The 18,735-nt window shown below is 33.6% G+C and overlaps 1 protein-coding gene across 1 annotated transcript in view; it reads right to left on the reverse strand.

Moving 5' to 3' along the window:
• LOC130446794 (homeobox protein Nkx-2.1-like) overlaps positions 1 to 18,735 on the reverse strand; it is an 82,427-nt gene that overhangs the window by 53,997 nt on the left and 9,695 nt on the right. Inside the window, exons 3-4 of the mRNA XM_056783262.1 lie at positions 16,901 to 17,097; positions 1,934 to 2,094 (exon numbers count right to left, since the gene is read on the reverse strand). Coding sequence (XP_056639240.1) covers positions 1,934 to 2,094; positions 16,901 to 17,097 — 358 coding nt within the window. The remainder of the gene's footprint in view (positions 1 to 1,933; positions 2,095 to 16,900; positions 17,098 to 18,735) is intronic.

The raw sequence follows: 18,735 nt of genomic DNA on the forward strand, positions 1-18,735 counted from the left end.
AATGACCCATATGATAAGTTTTTTCATTTTTTAACTTATTTTCAAATAAGGAATAAAATTTTCTTTAAATATTCCCAATCTGATCTCAAAGCAGATGTAAAAATAAAGTGTTGGTTCGTTTTCAGAATACATTTGAGCTAAATCCACTATTTTGGATTATTTCAGGTTATAACCTGAAATTTGGTCAATAAAACTTGTGTAAATGTCTAAGTAACTCCTTGAACTTCTTAAACTGGATTTATAACAATCTTAACAGATAATTTTGTTATGAAGCTTTAACTTCTAACTTCTATAGCTCAAAATTAGTTAAAGTGGACTTGGTTCACTTGTATCCTGAACCCTCCATATAATAGTGAAAAATTACACACATCGCTATAGTCTATTTTTATATACGAGAGACTAATAAATCCTACTTATTAATCGAAAATCAAAATAAATGAACCTGAACTGATATAAGTTTTCGGTCTTTTATCACCATAAGCTGTAAAGAGCAATAGAAAAAGGTTTGGATTGGTCAAACTTGCGAATGTTTCATCATTTTATTACTCTCGTATTTTTTTAACATTTTTTTGAATAAAATTTCCTCGGTTTTCTATTGTTTCATGAATAAAACAAAATATATTAACTCACAAATAAAAATGAAAATTATTAATGACAGCAACGACATTTGACAGTAGTAATGTCATACAACCAAACAATTTGATAATGAGAACGTTCGCTGGATCCAAACGCTTCCAATATAAAAACTGATTAAATCAAAAACGATAATGTTAATAATTATATTGGGTTATTTCTATTCAGTTTATTTTTAATTGAATACTCTGAATTTTATTGGAAGTTCGAATGAAATGGTTTGAAATGAATTATTTAACGACATAAATATTTGGGAAGAAATGACTTATCTAACAAGTTTCCGGAAATTGTCCTAAATAACTTTTCGCAAACTATGATTGGGCTAAACCGATCAGATCTGAATGTTCGGAAACTCACTCGAACTCCGTTCATTCAGAAACTGATCGAGTTAATCGGGTCGTAGTCATATATTATAATCGTTTCTACAATGCGATCGTGAGCTAACGGATCGTTTCATTTGTCTATGGTTTTGAACATTAAAAATTGTTTATTCCCCTAGAAAGGCTAATTACTATTAATTCTCATAAACAGCGTAATTGATAGGTTACTGAGGTTTACCTTTAGTTTTTATATTTTCATTTCACCATAAAAATAGTTTATTAATATTAAACTTTAGTGCAAAATCCGCGAGAGTGGTTAAATCTGTGATAAGTAGGTACTCAATAACAAATATTCAACATCTGGAATCTATATACTTAACAAATAAATATCTTGGAAGAATTAACACACAAAAAAGTAATAGAAATGAAAAATTTTTGTCCTTAATTTAGCCTGGGTGGATAATCTAAGGATTGAGCCTAACAACACAAAAAAGAAGAAGAAGAAGAAGATCTACTTGAATTCAGGTTATAGTTTCCGTAAAGAGATATGGACATGATGAAAAATCAATTTATTTTCAGTAGAGTTATTCTGATGCGATCCTAATGTGGCCCTAATAGAGTTAGATAACCTTATTTTAACCTTATGATGTTTCTAAATAATCGGGAAAAAATTCTAGTCGGAATAGAACTAATATATAAGATATTAGCTTACCATTTTAAAAATTATTTCCACTATTTATACAAATTCACGTATCCCATTATACACATACTTAAAATTCAAAAATATTGTTGAAATAATGAAATTTGATAAAATTTTTTGATCGCCGGTTTGATAGCAAAAGTCAAAACCGCCCTATTCCGTCGGTTGATGGCCGCGCGACGTTTACGTTCATTTATTTCATAGTTTCACGGTTCCCTTCATTCCAGCTACGGTAAAAAGTAACAAAAATACCTCGAAAATAGGCGTGGTTTTAACTTACCTGTGCCTGCGTGAAAAGGACCCGCCTTTTTCTGCGTTGCGCCAACGGAAACTGCATCGGTTTGGAATCGGATACCGCGCACGCTCCTAGCCCGGGCATGCCGCTGTTAAGGCCGTGACCCATGTTGGCTGCTGTTGCTGTGCTGCCCATCAATCTGGAAACTAAGTTTAATGTTTGAGTTTGGGGTTTCTCTTTTGCTTACTTTTTTTGCTGTTGTAGTTGAAGTCTCGGTGTACTTTAATTTTTTTTGTTTGTTTTAAACTTTCATTCGTAGAGTTTTTTGAGTGGAAAAATAAGAGAAGAAAGAAAAGTCTGAGAAATTATATAATAACGATTCCCGAAATTATATTTCAAAGTATTTACCTGGCTTTTAAGCACGAAGAATCTATTTTGTGACGCATTTGTCTATGTAAAATTATGAAAAAGTAGATGAAAACTCCATAAAAATTTTGTGAATTAGGTATACTACGGGCGCTAGTTTTAGGGTCGAAGATAATGAATAATCAAAAATCAAAGTTCGATAAATACTTAAACTTTCTATACGTAAGTAGGTGGAAAAACTTTCGCGATCACCTCGTTTTTTGGATCTAGAAAATCGAAAAATCATCCGATTTCGATGAATTTTTTTTAATCTTCGTTTCTACGGCGGATTTACGAAAAAAATTCCCATCATTCCAACGCTTCCCTAACTTCTCGATACCGTATTCGCAGGCTTCAGTTTCAGCAAGTAGGCTTCTTCATTTGAACCGACTTTCTCAACGGCAAGCACTTTTTAAGGTCAGCGAATAGCCAGTTGTCACTGGGGATCAGATCTGAACTATACGGTGGATAAGGAAGCATTTCGAAGTGTAATTTGAACCATCATTACCATCAATTTGTGAATCGGTGCATTGTCTTTTTTTTCTTCGATATATTTCCTTCATTTTTGCATTCAACAACTCTATGTAGTATTCGCTATTGATTGCCTTTTCCTTTTGGAGATAAAAGATGAATAATATTGCATATACATCTCAAAATACTGAAGCCATAACCTTCCCAGCAGACTGTTGTGCCTTTGGACGCTTGAAACGTGGTTCATCGGCAGCATTTTGATTCCATAATGCAATAATGGATCCATGTTTTATCCATTGTCACATCGATGCAAAAAATCCGATTTATTATATGTAAACATGGCCAAACACTGCTCTGAATCATCAACACGTTGTTTTTGATCGACTATATGTAAACGCGACACCCACTTTGAAAAAAAGTGATACTTCGGTCATCTCGTTTTTTGGATCTAGAAAATCGAAAAATCATCCGATTTCGATGAATTTTTTTTAAAAATCTTCGTTTTTACGGCGGATTTACTAAAAAAATTATGGGAATAAAAAAATTAAAACTTATATGGGTTTCGGGGCTTTAAATGTTCATAAAAATCACTCATTCACGTATAATTTTTGATAACTTTTTTCCAAATAATCAAATGAAGTTGCTATATTTTTTTTCATAATTTACACAAAAAAACAAACAAATTGAAAAAAAAAATTATACAAAAATGTTGATTCATCAAGGTTTTACAGTTAAAAATAATAAAAATATCTGTTATGACCTTTTCTCACATATAATCGTTTGTACCTTTTTTATTAAAGTACCTAAGTGTACAATATTGAAAGTTAACTTTGAAAAATTTAAAATTTTCATCACAAAAAAATGATATCTTACTAGGATTGACTGTTACGATAAAAAATGAATAAACAAACATTTATCAATTTTTTTTTACAAAATATTCGTTTTTTGTGTAGATTAACAAAAAAATAATATCTCCAGGTGAGATATTTCCGATATTTTTTTTTCATAAATCCGCCGTAATCAAAGATTTAAAAAAAATTCATCGAAATCGGATGATTTTTCGATTTTCTAGAACGTAAAACTGAAAAGAAATCGCGCGTGCTATATCCTAGAAGCAGCGTAACTTCGCAAAGATCTAGGCGCTCGAGATCTTTGCACATTCAAAACATCTCACTTGGGTTCGTAAAAGTATGTTGGTTTTTCCTAAAACGTGTACCAATTAAATCGAAGAAGATTAAGTTTACCGCATGCCATTAGGTTATAAATAAAAGGAGACTTTGAATTCCTAATAGAAGGTAACTTGGAATTCTCGGTATCAGGGGAGGAAGAATTACTGTTTATTATTCAACTACGAGAATCAAGAGAACCGTTTAGGATCAGATTTGGTTAACAATTACCATTATCTTATAAAACCGAAGGTTTTTGAAGATTATTGGATTAGTAATGATGTACTCTGCTGAAAGAATGATAGATACTAACAAGAAATGATAAAGAAACGGATATAAAGATTATCAGAACAATAATGGGTAATATAACATGAGAAATAATATAGAAATAACTGACGAACTTAGTGGCGTAGATGTAGTAGACAAATCGAAGCCCAGCGAGTTATAGTTGGGGTATGTATGGAGAGAAGGGACAAAATATATAGCATACGATGCACGGTGGTAGAAAAATCGCGGACAAAACGGTTAAAATATGTGGAAGATGGTCTAAGCAGAGTAAGAGCAAGAAATCTGCAAGAAAATACAGGAAAAGGAAGTTATGTCTGATAATAAGCTAGGATTATTAATTCTTGGCAATTCTCAATAGATTTCATTGAATTTGCACATACTTTTTGTTTGAATTCTCTTCCTCCATAAGATTACATATTAAAAGTCTAAGCTCATTGCCTTGGATCTAATATTTAAGTAAATCCAGTTGCTTTTATCATATACTCAATACTCAAGCATTTTATCCGGGACTACTTGGAAACGCTTCGAAATAAGTTTTTTTCCCTCATGATCGATTTAGGGCACTATCACTGTTAATAGAATTGAAAAAACTGTGGCGATAAAAACATGTTGCTATTTGAACCAAACTAGTTTGACGATTACCATCACGATATAAGTGCCCACAAAAATACAAACAGAAAGGAAAGAAGCTGTCATTCAGTAATCCGAGAATAACTTACTTTAAATGATGAAAAATTTGATTTAGTTATGAAAGTATAACTATTAAGTTCAATTAGGAAGTTTACTGGATAAACTTCCGAAAAACGACAAGAGGAATTGGAAGATAAAAGTGATAGGGAATGGTCACAATCGAATAAGGACTAATGAAATATACCTCCGAACGGGCGTCGCTCAAAAAAGACCTATTCATGCCACGAAAAAGGAAAGAAAAATAGAAATACGATAGTAAACGCACCGGACCTAACCTAACCTAATCTAACCTAACATAATCTAACCTAACCTAACCTGGCCGTTTCGATAGCATCGACGAATTTTCCGATTCCGAAAGAGCAATAAAAACAATAGAAATAGACGAAAAGCAATTTTATTCCGCAAAAATTTAGTCATTTTCCTCATCCTCTTCCATTGGAGGTCGATGATTCTTTCCAGTATACAAAAATTTTATATCTACAATGATTGCATCGAATGGATCCACATTTTTTCACCGGACTCGCCGTCTCCAGAGTAATTTATAAAGATGCAGGTCCAAGTCACTTCTGATTCCTCCCTCCCTCTCGATAAAAATAAAAAATTAATCATCAATTGACGAAACATTGGATTATTTAATAACTGAGGTAGTGGAGGCAAATACGGCCCACCTAAATATGTTTTTTTTTATTAAAACTATGTCAGTATGTAGATAATCTATTTATATATAATTTAGCATAGTAAAAAATGATTCACAGTAGAGTTATATGCAATATTTCGTTGTATAACATTTGGGCCATATTGCACCTCTGGTCGGATTATGGCCCACAGTAAAAATCTTCAAACTTAAAGAATATTGATGACGTTTTAATTTATTTAAGATGAGTTTACAAAATATTAAATTAATTCTAATTCATAAAAAAAGTAAAATATAAAAAGGAAACATTCAACAGCTTTGGAAATCTTCATCGTCGTTAGGCTCAAGACCAACGCATTCCTCGTGTTACCAAGCAAAACATTTTGAACACATTCGCATATCAAGTTAGTCTTCTGTTTCACAAGCTGCACATAACCACGACTCCTGTGTAACTTGATTACACGTGGACTGTGGGATCGAACTTCGTTGTTTGGAAGTTGATGGAACTGAAAGTTTCGAAGTTGGATATTCCCTAGCTTTTTGGCCATGTCCCTCCGTGAAAAGGTTTTTTGTTACCTGCTGCGCTTTATAACCCTAGTCTCTCCAACACTCTATCCTTCGGTAGGAGTCGCTAGTAGGACATTTTCATCGTCTGAACTCGGAAGACTTTCATTTATTTCATGGGGCAAGGGTCTGTAGCTCTAAATCCCCTCACAATATTTTCCGGCGTCATACACTTGGGCCAAACACGGGAAAATATTATGTTAAACCTACTCTTCTTCTTCTTTGTGGCAAGGTATCTCAAAAGTTCCTGATCCCAGTTTGCTTCAAAAGAGCGAAGTACAGCCTTATCCAATGGCTGGAGCTCGTGCGTTGCATTTGAAGGCAAACAGAATAAAGTGATACCAAGAGACTTTGCTGTTTCAGCAATGGTAAAATCTAAATGGCTTGTAGCTCCATCAAACACAAGCAGTATAGACCCATTCGATTTATACTGATGTCTAATGTCTTAGAAAGTCATTGAAGAGTTGTGTCGTCATAGAGCCTTTAGGTGCCATTTTTACTATAGTTCCGTGAGGCAAATTATCGCAAAATTCTGGTTTTAAACGTTTTCCTCGAAACAATGTCATGGGTGGAATGAAGTTGCCCATAGCTTTACAACATGCTACGATTGTTACATTTTTGGCGTGACCAGGCGCAACCATATGAACCCGCCGTACTCCTTTCTCGGACAGAACGCATTGTTCATGGTATATGGTATTTTGGGGTTTATCCTTAATATTCAATGTTGTCATAAGTTCGGTTATCTTGGTGAAGTAGTCATTCACTGCCTTGTTAAGTTTCTGAGCACGGGCAGGATTCATAGGCTGCGCCTTGCGAACAGACAAATCGCCATTTCTTTTTAAAAACAAAGCAAGCAATCGTTTCCAGCAAGCTGTTTTTCTTTATTAAAGTTATTGGGAACGTGGTTGATATCACAATATCGAAACATGTAATGTCGCACAAGTTCGGGAGTGAGAGGCAGTCCAATTTGAGAGTATCGCTTAATCCATTGCCCAAAATTTCTCTCCTGTTCCTGATTTAATATGCATGGACGGTCTAGATTTTTTTCTGAGGAGCCTTGAACTAAATATCTTGGTCCTGGTACCTCGAATCTAGAACATAAATTTCTTTGAGATTCTCAGCTTCTGACAGCTGCTACTGCTTGTTCTAAGTTGGTCTTGAGACCAATGCTTGCGCAGGTTTTTGCAAATCTTCCCCATCGCAAATTTAAAGCAAACACAAGAAATAGAAAACAGTTTTAAGGTAATACATTCCACATCGTCGCCCATATTAACCAAAAGTACACCCAGACAACATAATGGGTAAAAACAACACTTAGAGTTTCATCACTTAATAAATATTCTCTTAATTGGGTACGGCGTTCACGTTGATTCTTACAGAAAAACGGACAGAAATTGGCGGAAAACTTATAACAACATGTGCTTAGCGCGGCAGATATAACCTAACTAGTTACAACACGTAAACACGAGGCGTCTAAAGGTTGTTTAGAGTTGCCTACTGATGTCAGACTACCACTACCTTATTTACATTTTTGAAAGTATTTCTTTTAATTTTAACTCAAAAAACCAAAACACAAAAAATGTTTTAAAATTACAATGTTTTATTTACCACTAATTTTCGACCTTGCGAGGTCGCGGGAATTTCAAAAATATCGGACGTCACCGGTAAAATTTCAGTGGAGTTTTTCGGAAGTTCAGACGTTTACTTAGTTAAATATTTTCTGGAAGTATATTAACATGTAACATTTGAACGTAGGGGTTGATTACAAGAACTCCCACTTACATCCACCAAATATATGATTCGCAGTATACAAAAAGTAAATATTTATTTTGTAAACGTCCCTTGCAATTTTATATTTAAGTAGGGATACTCTTATATAAACATTAGAATAATGGTTGACGATTCCTTTTGTAATAAAGCGGCAGCTGAACTAAAGTAGAATAGAATATATTTTTAGGGAAGTGATAAATATTTTCAAAATGGAAATATCAATTTATAATTTATCCGTTAAGCATAGGTGCGAATCAATTTTACCTGAACAGATATAAACCATAACTAACACATATCTAACTAAGAAAAACACATTTTATTGCCAATTGATTTTATTCATCAATTTAATCTCCTTCATAAGCAATACCATCATTCTAAATCATTCTAACGCTTCTCTAATTTCTCGATACCGTATTCGTAGGCTTCAGCGAATAGCCAGTAGTCACTGGGGGCCAGATCTGAACTATACGGTGGATAAGGAAGCATTTGGAAGTGTAATTTGAATTGAATCATTACCATAGATTTGTGAATCGGTGCATTGTCTTTTTTTCTTTGATATATTTCCTTCATTTTTGCATTCAACAACTCTATGTAGTATTCGCTATTGATTGCCTTTTCCTTTTGGAGATAAAAGATGAATAATATTCCATATACATCCCAAAATACTGAAGCCATAACCTTCCCAGCAGACTGTTGTGCCTTTGGACGCTTCAAACGTGGTTCATCGGCTGCATTTTGATTCCATAGTGCAGTAATGGATCCATGTTTTATCCATTGTCACATATCGATGCAAAAAATCCGATTTATTACATGTAAACATGGCCAAACACTGTTTTGAATCATCAACACGTTGTTTTTGATCGGCTGTGACTAAACGCGGCACCCATTTTGAAAAAATCTTTCTCATGGTCAAACGGTCATGCATAATTCTAAACACACTACCTTCTGATATCTTTACGGCCTCAGCTATCTCACGCAATTTCAATTTACAACTAGATATAACCTAAATTGAACGACTAGAACGTTCACCATCATCGACCACATTTAAGTTCAGCAAACCAATAAAAAATGGTTCTTTTCAATGAAATAGAGTCTGGATTACCCTTTTGAAGCAATTGCTGAGCTTGTACACTATTTTTTCCATCAAGAAGCAATGGTAAATTAAAAAACACGAAATTGTTTTGAATCCACTGTCACTGTACATTTTTCGTGGTCTACTACATGTTCCAATTTAAGTTTTTCTCTTATGTTTTGGTTCCATTGTTGGTTCCATTGTCTGTGACATTCATTTATCAATTTTATCTACGCCTTTCTCGGTCTAGTAGTGCTTTTCCCGAGACCTGCCATTTCTTGGTCGTTTATGATTTTTCTAACCTCTCTTCCGAAGTATTAAGTCAGAGTTGTAAATTCATGCCTTAAAATGTTATCTTTTGGCTTTTGTTTTGCCTTTTTTACGCTCCGAAAACATGCCGTTGGCTACTTGTCATTTTATCTACTCTTCTACATCTTCAAAACTGGTTATTTATGACGACTCCAAGGTACTTCAATATTAATCTCTGTTATATTAATGTTAAGAATTTATCAAATTGACAACTTCTATCCCAACCTTTACCCTATCCTTACCTCACACTATTTTGTTTTATATCGAGTCAAACAAGCTCCAATTTGTAATCTTAAGAATTGTTGAGTATTGAGCAACAATCCGACGATTGTTTAGCAAGAGTTTTGTTAATCAAAACAACTATTGTCAAACGATTCAAAAGGTATTTAGTATCAAATTAAACTTTATTCTTGTATTCAAATCTTATCGCCAAATGCCAAAACTTTGTTCATCGATTTTCTTTCGCAGAATTGTTAGAATGGTAAACAAACAAATAAGTTGCTTTTATATAAAGTTCTGAATATTTTTCTTATCAAAATTGTAAAAGTTAGATACTGATTTTTATGTACTCTGTTCAATAAACTGAACATTTTGTCAAGAACCCAAACCCACTGAAAATAACAACAATTAACCTTCTCGTTCTTATTTGCATTTAATGAACTCTTTTGATTTTGTCATGAAAATGAGTTTTTCAATGTAGATAGTCATATTAGACAGCATAGGATTTTGATTTATATATTGGTGATTGCTTACGTCTGCTTTTGAGTTGTTTTCATAAAGTCGGTTAATTACTTTCGAGCCGAAGGTAATTAGTAATTCGTAATTAGTCCGATTTCCACATAGTGTCAATTAAGAAGACTATTTGATTTTTAATCGTTCTCGGTAGCGAATACGTGTCCTAAGTAAGTTATTTATGAAAATGGAGGATCTTCATATCAACTATTTAAATTTTTTTAATGCGCAGGCACGCGCACAATATGACGTCACGTTGGAATCCAAATTTCGAAGTATAATATATGCTATGAAGTTTTATTTTGAAGAAAACTATAAATCATTTCTTCTTTCCTAGACCAAAGCGATTTGTAGACTGATTGTCATGTTATTGCACCAAAAAACTGACGCCTTTTTTGAAAATACAAATTAGATTAGCATACATATAAACAAGTGCACATATTGTTATTGCTTTCAGTCAGATGATTTGCTTTTTTCGTTAAATGGCATTGTTATTCTCATCTTCTAAATATACTATTCTTTGACTAGACTAAAATAGTTAAAAGATTAAAAATAACAGTAAATTCATAATTTGTTGTAATGCAATGATGAGAAATTCCACCTCGACGTATTTACCTATAGATCAAATAAAAACTAGTTTTGTTTACAATAATAATGCTACGACATTTCGAAAATACACATTCACCAACCAATACCTAAGAAAATAAATATCCTTGAATATAAATAGATCGTTTATTCTGTCCACAATATGTCATTATCGGTAAGTAATTACACATTCCCCGTATTTGTTTTGGTCTCGCTGTTCTCGACGGCAGGGGAAACGAGGAACGAGAAATTTTCTCTCTCCTCTCGTCAGCTACTGTATTGTCATTGGATTTCGAGTGCTTGGCAAACAACGACGAGTTTAGTGTATTTGCCAGCCTGTCAGTTTGGACGGGTATTATAAAACCGGACCTGAAGCCGAAACTAACTTTGGTACATTCTTGTCTCGTACGTTTCTTTGGAAATTTTATATGTAATTTTTTTTTTTTTTCAATAACTACAGTTGAACATCGTAAATCCGGACTCATTCACTCGTATCATAATTTTTAGTTTCCGTATTTGACACTTGTTATAAGTTTAGCCTTGAAATATGTACAAACATACAAATCTAAAGATGACAAATTTCTTTGAAGCAATTAAACTTAAAACCTAATATAGTGAAATTATTATGTGTCACTCTCTAAAGAGCTAAAGTAATTATGACGGTAAAGGCCACGTCTCGCAATTCTGGTAGTTTGTGGAAGTTCTTCACCCGACATTTTGAATTCGAATATTATTTCCAAAGTCAACTGTCAAATATGAATCAGTGCTACCAATAGACCACTTACGTTACGGTGTAATTTCCCTAATGTAAATTTTTAACAATTTTTCTATAAATAAATGAAATGAATACAAAACAGAGAATAATAGAATAAAACACTCGTAGCGAAAGGCCATTCTAGCATTTGGAATTCTTGCTGGAATGAAACGCCTTCTGTTACTTGTATTTCAATTTACTATTACTACACGTATACATTCACGTATTGTCCATATGAACACGACTTCAATAACGTTCCTCGGCTGTCACCTCTTCCAAAATGGTGGAAGAGGCCGAAGAATCCTGGAGATGGTTAACGGATGATATTTCCATGGAATATGCGTTATAAGAATTAACCAACATTATATTGCCATTAGATTCTTCTTATTGGTTAAATATACAGAGAAATAATGAAAATGTGTCAAAGAATAAGTATATAATGAAGAAAATTGTTATTTGTATTAAAGTTTGAACGGGCTTCTTCGCGTAAATGATAAGGATTAAAAGATCGAATCGTCAATATTTGGATCTGATTAAAAACCAAATTTCAATTGAAAAAACATAAAAAAAAGTCTTATAGTTCATGGTAGAATAATTTTTGTTTGTTTTAATCGGTAATTCGGAGTCAATTTCTAAACTTGGACTATTATTTTTTTATATTATGTATAATTAACAAATTTGACCACAAAATCGCCGGTAAATGACGATGTAAACCAGGCCGTCGAGAGACTCTTGGTGGCCCGGGTCAGAGTTTGTTCCCGAGCACCTCCACCGAGATAAAATGGAAAAAATATCGGGAATTTGAAGTAATTTTGTTCTTGAACCGGCCCAATGTCTCATTTTCTCAAAGCGCGTCTAAAACTTAATAAAAATTTGGGACGTGAGCCGAACTTTTCTGAAACATCTCTAAACCGATAGGCCAATAAGTTTACAGGACTAAAAAATGCTATATGGTACGAATTTATGGCTTTCAAAAATCACTTTTCATACAGCTTAAATTGGACTATCAATTTTTAATTATTCTACAACTTTCAAGACAGACGCTGAATCTCAATTTCGTTACTTTATGTATTGATTCTAAAAAGGTTTAAAATTTCTCATATTTTTTATTAGTATGTGGCCTTTTGTAAACCCCCCTGGGCCTGGGGCAATCTGCCCCCTTTGCCCTCCTTTTCGGCGGCCCTGATTTATCATTTCCATCCTTGTGACTTGTTTTAGTCGCGTTTCAATTTGAAAATACCCTGCATATAATGAATCTGGATACTTAATTCGGAATCAGATCATTATTTTTTAATTCCTAAAAAAAAATATGAAGCATAAACCATTTATGATACAGGGTGCCTCCAAACGATACGAACTAATCCAATTTAAGAAATAATTGCTTTTTTTATTTCATATTTTCAAATACGCCCTTTAGCGGTGAACCTAAAACGCTAAAAATAATTTTCACGTGTTTCTCGGGGCCACTTTTGTTATAATTTTTTTCTCTGAAACTGTAATATAATCCGTTGTTAGTTGCCCGTCCGGTACATTTAATTTTCCTAACTAATTTTGAATTCAATTTATAATTTCAAGTAAAACTAAGCGAACTATCATAAAGCATAAAAGTTAGGCATTCATAATGAACAAATTTTGAATAAAGCAGGAGCAGTTGAAATATTCAGAATTGATTCGGAATCTACCGCGAACAAAGCTATCATCTTCAAAAGCTGTAGAATCGAGTTTTTAATTTTGTTTTTCTTTTTCTCAAATTTCCAATAACAACGTTCCCGATTTTTCCCAATCATAACACTTTGTAATTCTATTTAGGGACAAAACGCTACGAGGCATTCTTGAATGTTCCTGTTGCCGTCGCATCAATCATCTTCCGCTTCCTGTTTACATCTCGTCGACATTCATGTTATATTCACTTTTGCATGTTAAACTAGATGATAAGGGGATGATAAATTACTTTTGTTCCAAGTTATCGGTGTAAATTTTAATATAATCTTATCGACAATAAATTATTTAAAATACGAAGTTATTGTTCAAATTTTAGCTTATTTTGAATAAATTGGTACGTTCTTGAGTATTTATTTTTCAATTTTATCTTCTTTTAGTTCCATATACTTTTCCCAGCGATGTTCTTCAGAATTGTCGAGCTCCTCAAAATATCCATTAACTGCCGACATCACTTCTTCATTGTTGGTAAATTTTTGACCACCGAGCCCCATTTTCTCATGTCTGGGAATCGAAAATAATCTGAGGGGGCTAAATCTAGCGAATAGAGAGTATGAAATTGCAATTCAAACTTTGGTTTATTAATTTTGGCCATTGTATTAACGAACGTGTGATCTTGTGTTTTTTCTTGATGTAACAACACTTTCTTCTCAGCCAAATGCTAAGCGCATCCTTTGCCTGCAGATGGAACACTCTTTGCCTTCTTTGGAGCCGGTTATCCCAGTCCATAGTTCTTTTATTACGGGTGTATGACCCACGGTGATAAAACGGCGTCGAGATTCGGCTTTATTTCTGAGAAACATTAAACACTCGATGGAAACATCTTCAAGCCGCTGGTTGTAACGCTGCACCCATCTTGATGACTGCTTTCTCATGTCCAAATTTTCAGTTAATAAGCGATGTCCTGCGCTTTTTGAAATGCCTTCTATGTCTGCTAGCTCGCGCACATTTCTGGAGAAGCAGTCTCACCCAAACTAGAATCTAGTTCAGCTTCTAAATTGGTTGCTCTAAGACCTTTCAAGTAAAAGTATTGATGACCAAAAAAATATGTTTCTGAAACTAGCACTTGCTACATTACTTAACCTTCATGTCTGTTTGTCTTACGGTTGAGTTTCTTTCTTCTTCGGGTCTTTACTACAAAATTATAATCATTCCTTTCGATCTATCGTTTGAGGTAGCACCTCGTGTATTTTCTTCCGTCTATACTCAGTAGCTTTGTTGATTTCTAACATCCAGGTCTTCTTTCTTATTATTATTTCCTCACTTATCATTTTCACATTTCCGAACCATCTTTGTTGATTTTCTTTTACGTGTTGTTCTGCAGGTTTTGCATTTAATATTTGTCTATATGCTTCATTTCTTATATGGTCTAAATTTTACTGTATCTCTCTTTATTCTAGCATCTTCTACAGGTCTTCTATATTATACAGATGTACAGATGTAAATTTCTTTTTTTCCGATGTTTGTCTCTTTATAAATATTCTCATTGTGTCTCTCTATTGGATACAAATGCGAACTGAGTATCTTCTAGATTTCCTTCTAATTTTTCCCTTAATTTTTTCTAGTATTTTGACAAATACGTCACTCAATAAAACTCTATCTTATCTAGTAAGATTTCCTCTTCCAGATTTCGTTCTCTTTTTATTTTTGGTCTTGTCCATTCACAAGTCCTCTGAAGTACTCTACCAATTTTTCTTCTTGATCTTCCTCCCTTATTACTCTATCTTTTCTTTATACTTATTGTTCCGTTGTTTCCTCGTCATGTAAAGCAAAATTTTTGGTTATCTTTGAATGTTATTGTCTTCTATTATCACATTCGTTCACTATTTTTATACTACGGTCCTGTATTTTATGTACACTACCGCCAAAATGCAAGAATTTTTGGTGATGCGGTTGAACCCGGAATGTAATCGATGCCAGCCACTTTACCCTCGTGGAATTCTTACCAACGTTCATACGGCCTGTTTAGTGTTTGGCTTTGGAAATTTGAAACCGATAACGTGTCACAGGAATTCTTGTCGGTATTAAAATGGGACCCTCATCTTACAAGTATTCGATGATAGTGTTTTTCCATTCATCTCAACTTTCCCATCAAGTAATGGTATATTATATGAACAAATATGTGTTTATTAGTAAGGGGAATGTGCTATTACTAACAATTGACAATCTTAAAGAATGACTTTGAATTTTCGTTGACCTCATTACAACTCATAAAGACACTTTCATATAGAAACAAGCTGAAAAAAAAATAATTGATCGAATGTGGATCGAGTGATTCCTCGATAAAAGCTCTAAATTTAATGCCTTTTTCTTTATTTTAACAATTTCTTTTATATAAAGAACGATCAACTCTTTTGTAATCATCAAAATATTAGATCTAATTGGAATCTCCAATCTCACAGTCTAAAAGAATGGTGGTTTATGTGCACATCACGTTAGTGCACTTGTAACTCTCGAAACAGGAACATTGAAATCGTTCGTGAAAGAATGCACGCTTAGATCGTATTTTGAAGAAAGAGCATTTGAATGAGTGAAAAATCCATAATTTTGCTTCATCCGGTACCAACCGCGATATCTTCGTTCACTACACTTCGGATTATTAGATTTGATTGGAATCTGCAGCCCAACTCATCGGCACAATTTAAAAAAACGTTCGATATCTATACAGGTATATGTGCACATGACATCAATGCACTTGTAACTCTCGAAATGGAATTTTTGATAAAAAATTCAGACAGTGTTCACGTAAGTTGTTATTAATTGATCTACTAGTTTTCCCAACTACTCGTAGGATGAAATAATGAAATAAATATTAAGAATAAATTCGTTGTGCTTTAATTTGAAATTACTTGGAACAGTTTTCAATTACAAAACGGTGGAGTGAATTTAGACAAATGTATGTTGCTTATTAATTTATTTATCAACTAACACTAAATACACTACACTATTCACTATTCGCTAAAACACTAATTTGATTTACTGTTCACTGCCACATCAAATTAGGGGTTTTCCACGAAAATTGGCGTTCTACGAGGAATCGGGCGCTTAGAGCATCTTATGATCCACTTAATCGGCCTACCAAACGCAGAATTCGCTATACTATCAGTTAGTTTGACACCCAATTTTCGTTATTGGATAATACTTGACCCAATAGCCCACATACAACACTTAGTAAAGGAGCTATAAGAGAGGATCTTTATGAGGATATAAAATTCAAGAATTCAAAAACTGAAGCCAACTGACCTTCTGAATCGTTTCCATTTCGCTTACAAAACCCCATGACGCCTATTTGTGGCATATTGAGTTCGTGAATCAACAAAATGCCCATATTTGGGGTAATAAGCAACCCCGATAAGTTTCATAAGCTGTGTTTACATTTAGACAAAACAAGTGGAATGTACTGATAATATTGACCGTTATCACGCCTTTATGCCAAAAAATTTGAAGATCTAAAAAAAGGTCTGTGGTCTCGACGAAATTTGATTCCAGCAAGATGGAACCAGTTGTCATACATTTCGTGTAACCACGGCTTTATTGCGGAAGCAGATCATTTCACGCTTCGGACTTGGTTAGCCCTCAAGATCATGTAACATCACAACTCTTGACTTTTTTCTTTGGAGTTAGGTGAAGTCCAAAGTTTGCATAGATAACCCGGCTACGATTGGTGGCCAATATTGCTCGAGTCATTGGCCAAATACCACTCACACGTGTCGATGAAAATTTTAACTTTAGAATGGATCTTGTTAATCGTAATCGCAGAGAACATTTAAATAAATAATTGTAAACAATGATTCTTTTGTATGATAATGAATATTATTAATTTTTTTACTTGGAAAAATAAGAAAAGACTTACTTGCGAATCTGGGATCGGCCGCCGACGTTTGGTACCAGCCTGACGAATAATGAGGAGTGAGACCTAAATTTTCAGAAACTGGACAGTATTGGCCTCCGCCGAATTGGCCCATAACGGGGTAACTACCGTTCATATTGCAACCGTTACTCGGACCGCTAATTCCCGGCGAATTTATACTACTTCCACTAGATGTTGATCTGGAACAATATGAGAAATGGTTAACTAAAATCACCTAAAGTTTCTACAAGAGATAATTTGGTACCTATAGAAAAAAGTCTATTGGTACTCGTTGGTACGCTATTGATACAGTTAACATGCGAAATAAAAATCAACTGCTACTCGTAATACTCGAAATACTTCGATATCCCAATAAATAAGAGGTCAGTCATCTATCTTACCTTCAAATCCACAACCAAATATTTATTATTATATTCAGAAACCTCCAGCAATTCTATACGAATCAGTTCTGAAGTTAGTATTATAGTTTGGAAGAGCAAAAATAAAATAAAAAATGCTATAGTTCATATTGAGATTCTATGCAGACTAGCATCGGCAGTTCAAACGGTTTTGTTAAAGGTAGTTCATTGATTGAATCTATTGGTACCAGTGACCAAGCCCGTGTTGGCCTCTTAGAGATATAACGGCGCCTTCTTGTCATCGAAGAGAAATTTCGATTTTTGTGTATTAATCCATTATTTTCAACTCTTAAAATAAGTTTCGTTCAAGACGTTTAAACTGGATGCGATTAATTTAAATCGTTAGCGTTAGCTTTACCATATCTTCTTTGAACTAACTGCATCCTTACAAAAGATTTCCTTAAATGAGTTCAATCCTGCAATTAGTAGCAACGCTAAAGGACTATCTTACTAAATTCCTAGTTATTGCAACAATAATAGTTATTACAATGACTTTTCTGCAGATATTCACTACTCTGTTACCAGACTATCTCCGAAGGAAAAACCTTGACTTCGCTCAAGCCTGGAGACTAATAGAGTCAGCAAAATAGAGTCAGCAATGGTGATACTGAAGGAACTTCAAGACAGGTTCAATGAAATATTAGAGGCAGCAAAGATTTTAATTGTTAAATTTGATGCGAAGGTTGAGGCGTCCTCAAAATTCGTGGATGTGAAAGATTTATTTATTGAACGTAATTTCAAAATCAAGCGAACAATGAAAAGAAAGAAAATAAACGAAGAAAGAGTTTCTTCATCTTGGCTGCCTTCGACGCTAGAAGATTTGATCAAATGAAGGCAAATTTGCCAGAATGTTTGGCCCAGTATAAGCAGAAAGTCAATTCATGAAGATCTGATAATTGTGAAAACATTTATGGAATTGAAAATATGGATGATGATTTATGTCTACTTGAAGATAAAGAAACTGTAGATAAAGATAATGAAGACGTCTCAGTCTGCGATTTTACGATTGTCTTATTAAAATGTTTTTCTAATTATTTTTACCAACAGTTTTTATTTTATGTTCATCAAGTTGAGTTATGAATTAATTGAAAATGTTGTTTTACATGTAAAATGTTCAGAATAAGTTGTCGGAAATGTTTTATTTAGCGTTGAAATTCTTCAAAAATTGTAGGCTTAGATTTAGAAGTACAGAAACTAATTTTACAACATTTAATTCCCGACAAGTTTTTTTCTAATTATTTTAACGCAGTTTTAATTTTATATTCATCAAGTTGAGTTATGAATTAATTAAAAATGTTGTTTTACATGTAAAATGTTCAGAATAAGTTGTCGGAAATGTTTTATTTAGCGTTGAAATTCTTGAAAAATTGTAGGCTTAGATTTAGAAGTACAGAAACTAATTTTACAACATTTAATTCC

This window comes from Diorhabda sublineata, chromosome 7 (genome assembly GCF_026230105.1).
Source record: "Diorhabda sublineata isolate icDioSubl1.1 chromosome 7, icDioSubl1.1, whole genome shotgun sequence".
NCBI lineage: Eukaryota > Metazoa > Arthropoda > Insecta > Coleoptera > Chrysomelidae > Diorhabda > Diorhabda sublineata.